The sequence below is a fragment of the Peromyscus californicus genome, unplaced genomic scaffold, assembly GCF_007827085.1.
Source record: "Peromyscus californicus insignis strain IS unplaced genomic scaffold, ASM782708v3 Scaffold_22__1_contigs__length_63687245, whole genome shotgun sequence".
Lineage (NCBI taxonomy): Eukaryota > Metazoa > Chordata > Mammalia > Rodentia > Cricetidae > Peromyscus > Peromyscus californicus.
Window position 1 is genome coordinate 60,495,597 of NW_026294525.1, and position 8,087 is coordinate 60,503,683.

Below are 8,087 nucleotides of genomic sequence, written 5' to 3' on the forward strand. Positions count from 1 at the left end.
AGACTTCCTTTGTGGAGTTCAACAGCAGTGTTGACATGATCAAATCTCAAGTCATTTCTTAAGTCCCTGCTTTACTCATTCTCTCAATAACTCCTCCCTGGGGCTTGGTTTCCTCCTTTCTCTGGGGAACTCTGCTTTTCTCACCCTCTCACCACTTTCTCTTCCTTTGCTTAATCCTGTCTTTTGATGTGTGAACACTTCAGTCTCCTAGAGCTCAGTCCTGGGCCCTCTTCTCTGTCCAACAGTGTTATACAGAGATTTTTCTCCATTTAGAAACTTTCCATCTTGGAGGGTGGGTCCTTTAAGACTCAGCCAACAAACAACTCCCAAGTCTCAGGAAGTTCCTGAAATCTTTAAGATTCCTAAGATCCCTCTAACTCCTGGTTATATGAGTAGAAAAGACTACCAGGGCAAGAAGACTTTCCTGGCCTGTTGATCTGCCTGCAGGTTAAGCTGCAGGAATGCAGCTTTTGTGAGCTGGTGCCTATGCTGGTGGGTTTTTCGGTGAGAAGGCTGCCTTTGAATTGCCCACGCTCCTGTGAGTAACCCAATAAATTCATTGTTTCTCTAAGTTAGACTTTGGTGGAATCCTTTCTTGAGTCTAGGGAGTAGTGAGTAGACATTTGTTCTCATCTCTGCTGGAAAACTCACATGACAACTAATACTCCCAAAGTGACCCTATCCAGACCCATGACTTTAAATACCATCAATGTGTTGGTAAGTCCCAAGTTCATCTGTTAGCTTAGACCCCACTCCAGAACTACTGATATGTATAGTAACCTCTCTCTACCTCCATTTCCTCATCTGGAAAGTGGGCACAACGCTAGCATCTGTCTCACAGTGTTTGTGGTAACTGTTCCGCTCTCACGGGCAGGTCTGCTTTTCACTGCCTCAGCTGCTCCAGGAAAATGGACTTTGTGCTCCACATCAGAGCTGGTTGTCTTACGCTCTGGCTTCTGGCAGCTTAATTAATAAACGCCATCACCAGGAAGTAGCATGGAGCCAAGATGTGCCGATCCAGTAATTAACTCTCTCAGCTCACTCTACACCAGACTCCAGGTTGTCAGGGGCTGCCTCCCTCTACTGGGGTCACATGCCCCAGGCTGCTATTCTGCAACAATCTCTCTTGGTTCTAGAATCTGCTTTCTCTTCATTCCCTTTTGACGGCTCTGTTAGTGAGCCGTGGGGGGGGGGGGGGGAGGGTGGGAAGCTTGGGTACCTTGTTGGATTCCTTTAATCATAGTCACTTTTAGAAAGAGTCCCTCTATTAAATTAGACTTAATTACTTAGTTAGAGTATGCCATTTGCTTCTTGCCCGGAGTTCATCAATCCGGGATTGCTGTAGAGATTAAATTAGATATTTGTCAAGTATTTAGAGCAATGTCTGATTTTATAGTAAGTGCTGCAGGAGGTTTGTGAAACAGAAGAACCGCCCACATGTGCTCTCCATCTGGGAGTCCAGGATTAATTTTTGACCCCCCCCCCCACCCTTCCTGTATTAGGGTTTTCCAGAGAAACAGACAAAGATCCAACAGGATGTGTGCATGCATGTAAAGGCAAAGGCTTTGCTGGCTCATTAAATATGAAATATGAAAGAAATAGAGGGATAAGGGTGTGTGAGAAATTTATTATAGGGAAATGACTTGTATTATCATGGGGATTAGCACATCCAAAAATCTGGAGAGCAGGCCGATAAACTGGGGACCCAAGGAACCTGACATGATTACAGTCTCAAGGCCAGAGAGATCCAGTGTTGTCAGTGAAGTCAGAAGGCAGGTAATTGAGGCACCCCACATGGAGGGTTGTCAGCTTTATTCAATGTCTACCCATGTACATGTTAATCTCACTCCAAATCACCTCCACCAAAACACTCAGAATGTTTGACCAGTTATTTAGGTAGCCCACCAGGTAGTCAACTTGACAGAAAACTCATCATCAAACTTTTCATTGCTCCTCCCATTCATTGTCTCCCTGATATCAAAGGCATCCCATTCACTCTATGGCTCGAGGTAAAATTCTAGTTGTCATCCTGAAGTTTTGTCTTTTCTTTCATGCCTCGTCTGTACTTCTCCTTGTTTCCAGAACCTAACCACTGCTCCACATCTTTAGCTCTGCCTCTGCGCCTGAAGCCGTTTCTCAGGGGGAGTGCAGCCATGGCCTTCCTTTTGCTGCTGCCTGTCTAGCTCTCTTAGAGACAATTTTCTTTCTTTTCTTTCATTTTTTCTTTTTTTGAGATGGTTTCCCTATGTAGCCCTGGCTATCCTGGAACTCGATCTGTAGACCAAGCTGGCCTCAAACTCAGAGGTCTGCCTGCCTCTGACTCTCTGGTGCTGGGATTAAAGGTGTGTGCACCCACACCCAACTGTGAGTACCTTTATAATCTTTTTGTTTTGATGGTCTATTGGTGATAACTGTGTTTATTCTTTTCTATGCTGGTTGTTCCTACAGAATCTTTTGACATGAAGAACTGTTCCCTTGGTGGTGAGAGCAGGAAAAGCCCTGCCCAACTTAATTTTCAATGGAACAGCTCAAGGGAGTTTTAAGTAATTTTGTTTTTAATTACTTAGCCAGGTATCAGGTTTGTTCACAGCCTTTTCACAATCCTTGAATCGTGTTGCCTCCCCCAATCCCCTCTTCTCTCTCCATTTTTCTGCCCCCCAATCTCACTCTGAGTAATTTTTTAAAAACATAAATGGTGTTGCCTCACTGCCATACCACAGCTCGGTAGAAGTCCAGGTCCCCGCAGTGACCACAGAGCTGGAGAAGACCTGCCCTCACTGCCCTGGTTTGGCGCCTCTCCCATTTGCTCAGTTCAGACGACTCTGCTGACCTCGGTGCTCCTTGAACTTGGCAGGTGAGTTCCCGCCCGTGGCCTCTGTGTTTGCTGCCTCCTCTGCCCAGGAGGCTGTCCCCTTACATCCTAACACACCTCACACCCATCTCACCGAGGTTACCTCCTAAATGGGAGCTCCTCTCAGGGACTCCCTCAGTTGCCCCAACCGCTGGAGAATGCTCTGCTGGTTGCTACCACCTTTACTTTCTTCCTTGGCATTTATCCCAATGTAAAATTCGATATTTGTTTACTTTTAGGGCAGCCTCCCCACTAAAATATAATACCATGAGAACAGAGGGATTTTTTTTTTTTGGCCTGTTCATTTCACTTCCACATTCACAGGCCCAGAATTGTGCCTAACATACAATAAGTACCCAATAAATATGAAATCCATGAGCAAATGTGCTTGTGTGTATTTTCCTAAGCTCCCAATAGTAATGTATGTGTTCGTGTGCGTAGTTCTTCATGTGAGCTCACGGTGTACCCCACTCCATTTAGCCTTGATTCATGATAGAGAGGAATGTTTAGTTGCTAAGGATCTTAATGCCTGTTTAGAAGAGGAATGCCTGGAGAAAGGATACCAGGCACACTTCAGTTACCTCATGAGGATCTGAAAATCCTGCCTTAAAAGAATTTGATTCATTTTGTTGGGCTCTACACCTTGCTACCAGACCCGATCAACAACAATCAGAATAAGCCATATTTGTAAAGCTATGCTGGGAAGTTTTGGCTTCAGGGTTTACAGCTGCACCTATGTGGCTTGAATTGCTTTGTTCCCTGAAACATGTCTTTCTAATTCAGTCGCCAAGGGAGCACATTAACTTGTACCAGTACCATGCAGCCTTTCCTTCCATGTTCTGTGAATACTTATATAAATGTTACTTCCTCCATGACCTTTCCCCACCCCTTGATCTGGATTTGATATTTCAGGGAAAATGTAAGGACACATATGCAAATATATATGCTTTCTTGGGTGAGGTTTTTTTTTTTTTTTTCTGGAAAGAGATGCTATGTAATAGACTTTTAAAATGAACACACTCATAATTCAGCTTTCAAATAATTCCATAATCCATCACATACCCCAGATTATATTTCTTATAATGTGTTTATTTGTGTACAAAATATGTTGTAGTTTATTGATGCATGTGCAGCAAAATATTCTATCACATACAACAAAAATACATCTTTGACTCCCATTCTCCTGCTCATGGAAATGGCAACACTGTTTTGGCATTTCAGCAGCTAAAAATAAAGTGCTATTATTAAGCAGTATTGGAATGTCTTCACTTGACAAATGTGATGTAAATTGAGTACACAACCACATCTTGTTGGTTGGTTTTTCACAGAACAGGAAGCTCCAGGTCCTGACCACCTCCAGAAGACACAAATACTTGTAAATATATGTACACGTGTATACACTGTATATGTAAAGTGCCAACAAGCCTCTTGGTCTGAGTGAGTTTGTTGTGTTCACGCCCAGTCCCTTGTCTCCTGTAGAGTCAGATTCACACCACTGAGATCTCAAGAGTTCATCAGCAGGTACCTAGAAGCTCACCAAAGGCTGGCATGTTGGGTTTGTGGTGTTGGTGAGGGGACACGGAGATGCCCTTCAGACCTCACTGGGGGACCGGGAGCGGAATGGCACTTTGGATTGGAAACAGCCACAGAACAGGAGCCACAAGGCACGCTGGATCTCCTGGTTGCGGAAGGCATAGATGATGGGATTGATCATGGAGTTATAGGTGGCGGGCAGCAGGGTGGCATAGGTGTAGATGGCCGGGTCCTCTTGGCTACCCACCACACAATAGATGGCAAAGGGCAGCCAGCTGGCCCCGAACGTGCCTAGCACCACGGCCAGAGTTCCCACTCCCTTTCTAGTGGCGGCTAGGTGGGGAGGCGCCAGGCAATGCTGCTGCAAGGCGATCTGGTGGGCGTGGCGCCAGACCACCTGGCAGATGCGCACGTACAGGTGCAGCATGATGCCAAAGACCACAAAGAAGGAAGTGGAGAGCAGCGCCACGTGGCTGCGGGTCAGGGGGCGCACCACGCTGCAGGATGAGCGGTCGGCCAAGCAGTTCCAGCCTAGCACGGGCAGCAACCCCAAGGCGAGGGACACTGTCCAGGTGGCTGCCAGCAAGAGATGCACGCCCAACAGGGTCCGACGCGAGTAGTAGGTGAGTGCGTTGTAAAGGGACAGGTAACGGTCCACTGTGATGGCAAGCAGGCTGCTGACTGAAGCGGCGAAGGAGGCCACTAGGAAGCCCACCATGAGCAGGCTCACAGTCTCCGAGGGCACCACATATTGGAACACGAAGTGTAGGATGAGGCCACAGCCCGCCAGCAGGTCGGCAGTGGCCAGACTACCCACGAGCACAAACATGGGCGTGCGCAGCGCGGGAGTGGACGCGATGAGCGCCACCACCAGCGCGTTTTCGCCTGCGATCACGGTCCCCGATACACACAGCAGCACATCCCAGGGATTCACTGCCGAAAGCAGTAGTCCCGACGGCCCCGCTGGCAGCTGTGAAGACAGCTCCAGTGACCCGTTAGGTCCCCCGCCGCCTCCCAGCGCCGCGGATGCTGCTGGGGGTCCCCATTCGCTGGTGTCCGGTGCCCCTGCTGCTGTGGCCGCAGCTGCCGCTCCCTCCGCCGCCACTGCCACCACCTGGGAGTCGTTGAGCGAGGCGGCGCTCGCGTTCATGCCGCCAGATGTTGCTCCCTGCGTAAAAAGGGACCGCAGATGGTCAGGCGCGCTCTCCGGGCTACCGAGGAACTTTCTCCCGCAGATGCCCTGCTCAAAATGCCTCACTCAAATTGCATATCCCACCTCAGGAGCATGGAGCATAGTGGGGAAGTGGGGATAAAGAGCGAATCCCAAAAAAGTAAGCACCTGTTGAGTGAATGGATGAATGGATGGATGGATGGATGGATGGATAAAATACAAGGAGCTTTTGAGCTTTAGCAGATACACACATAGATTCCACTGTGGACTCGCATGGACAATCCGATAAATATACGTGAACTTGAACTAGCACCGATATAAATCCCCTTGTAAACGGTCTTAGCAGGGCAGAGCCGCTGTCCGCGGTGCTGAAAGCAAAGTTTAATGTCTCAGCAAGCAGAGCGCAGAGCCAGAGACCTCAGGTCAGGAACTGGGAACAAAAGGACTGAGGGGGGAGTGTGCTAGGTGCTACGGCTAAGCCTCGCTCCGATTCTCTGACTCCGGGACAGACTCACTCCGGACTGCCTCTTACCCCCTTGCCTTCCCCACACGCTCAAAGTACCCCTGGGAGCCCGCCACTCACCTGGGGAGTCAGGGCTCCGGGGAATCTCTGGTCATGCGCCCCGTGGCTGTGTGCCGGGCTGTGCTCTCTGCATGGGCCGAGCAGCTGCCTGCAGGAGGCGGCCCCGGCGTCCAGGAGGAAAGCGCTGGTCGCCTGTCGCGGAGCCACCGTCACTGCGAGTGAGAGGCAGTGGCAGAGAAGGAGGCTGCTGCGAGCTGCGCGCCCGCCCGAGATTGACAGGCGGGGCCCGGTGACGTCAGGCTCTGGGTTCTGGTTCCAGCGGATGACTCGCCACACCCGCCAGGCCAATCCTTCTTGGCGTCCCCCCACCCCTCAGAGACCTCTCAGAGAGCTCCAGAAGGGAGGAGAAGCCAGAGCCTCGACCAGTCCAGAAACCTCCAGGAACGGGATGGGGGTGAGAGGAGAGGGAGAAAGGAGCCAAGACCGGAGGCCAGGCCCAGAGGGTGAGCAGGAAAAGGAAGGTGAGGGGTGAGCCACAATAAGGTACATAGCAAAGGCCAGAGCCAGGGTCGCTGAGGGTAGGTGAAGCCGCCACGGAGAAGGGGAGGTTGGGACAGGGGCATCTGGAGGGAGAAAGAGAAAAAACTCAGGGAAAGGAGTTCTCTTTTAAGAGTGTTTATAACGTTTATGTCCCTTGAGTAGAGCCAGGGAAGAAACAAGGGACCAGGACCAGGGAAAAGGTAATAAGGACAGCCGGGGCAAGCTGGCTTCTTCTCCAGAGGGGTTTACCTGAGCAGTCCTCTCTCCCATCATCTTCTGAGTCCTGCTCTGCAGGTTTCCCACGATCTCCGCCCTTCTTGCTGCTGCCCTTACAACTGCTATTTAACTGAAGACAAGGTCTGTGTCTTGTTAGAAAAGAAGAAAACAGCAAAATGTGATTTACTTTCCTGGCAACAGACTTTGCCCTGTTAATTAGTACTTTATAAAACAAATTATAGGACCAAAATAGTGATAACTCAGCTGCACCAGACTTCAGTAGGCAGGGGTTTTATTTTCAGCCCAGATAAATCACCCTTTTGGTTTAAAGGTGTTTTGTTTTGTCAGTAAAATGCAAGTATTTGTCTTTTTTCTTTTGCAGTCAGACAGAATCTCCAATAGCTGTACTTGGACCAAAAGCTAAAGTAGCTGGCTTTGTGTGAAGCTCTGAAGGAAACGATTGCACGCTGCTGTTACGGCATTGGACTGAGGCCATAGCTGTGGCCTTCACAGGCTACATGGTCTGGGCAGTGAAATAAAGCAACACACATTACAGGTGCCTTCTCGCCAGCCGGTGCTTGGCTTCATTTTTACATATAGCTCCAGGGATGGGAAGAGAGAGGAAGGGAGGGAGGGAGGGAGGGAGGGAGGGAGGGAGGGAGGAAGGAAGGAAGGAAGGAAGGAAGGAAGGAAGGAAGGAAGAAAGAAAGGAAGGAAGACCTCAGCTTGCCCATAGTCTGGGAGGATGGGTTTACGTATATTGACCATTTTAAACAGGACCTCCCAGACCACCCCTGCTCCTACCTCAGTGCACATGAACTCACCTGGGAGAGGGTGCATGCCTAAGAAAATTCAATTCTGCCGGGCAGTGGTGGCGCACACCTTTGATCCCAGCACCCGGGAGGCAGGAGCAAGTGGATCTCTGTGAGTTCGAGGCCAGCCTGGTCTACAGAATGAGTTCCAGGACAGCCAGAGCTGCACAGAGAAACCCTGCCTCGAAAAAAAACAACAAAAAGAAAAAAAAAGAAGAAAAGAAAGTTCAGTTCTTTATGGCAATAGCTAATGTTGGGCTATGGATGAATTTATTCTCCATTTGAGGGGATTCAAAACTTAACACATTCCACCACTGTCAAGAACCTAAAACCTGGCTGACATTCCGAGATCCTGAAAAGAGTCATTTTGGGTTTCAGAGCAAGACTGTCATGTCAGAGCCAAGAACATGGTGACAGAGCTCTCCGATGAACTGTCAAACC

The 8,087-nt window shown here is 49.2% G+C and overlaps 1 protein-coding gene across 1 annotated transcript; it reads right to left on the reverse strand.

Moving 5' to 3' along the window:
• Positions 1-3,919: 3,919 nt before the first annotated feature.
• On the reverse strand, positions 3,920-6,300 carry Gpr6 (G protein-coupled receptor 6). The gene is made up of 2 exons (XM_052751482.1): positions 6,139-6,300; positions 3,920-5,552 (listed from the first exon to the last, which is right to left on the reverse strand). Exon 2 carries the CDS (start codon positions 5,532-5,534, stop codon positions 4,443-4,445), a length of 1,092 nt encoding a protein of 363 aa, XP_052607442.1. The 5' UTR covers positions 5,535-5,552; positions 6,139-6,300; the 3' UTR covers positions 3,920-4,442.
• Positions 6,301-8,087: the final 1,787 nt, after the last annotated feature.

Coding starts and splice junctions, on each gene's coding strand:
- Gpr6 (XM_052751482.1), bottom strand. CDS start 5,534: ATGAACGCGAGCGCCGCCTCGCTCAACGACTCCCAGGTGGTGGCAGTG.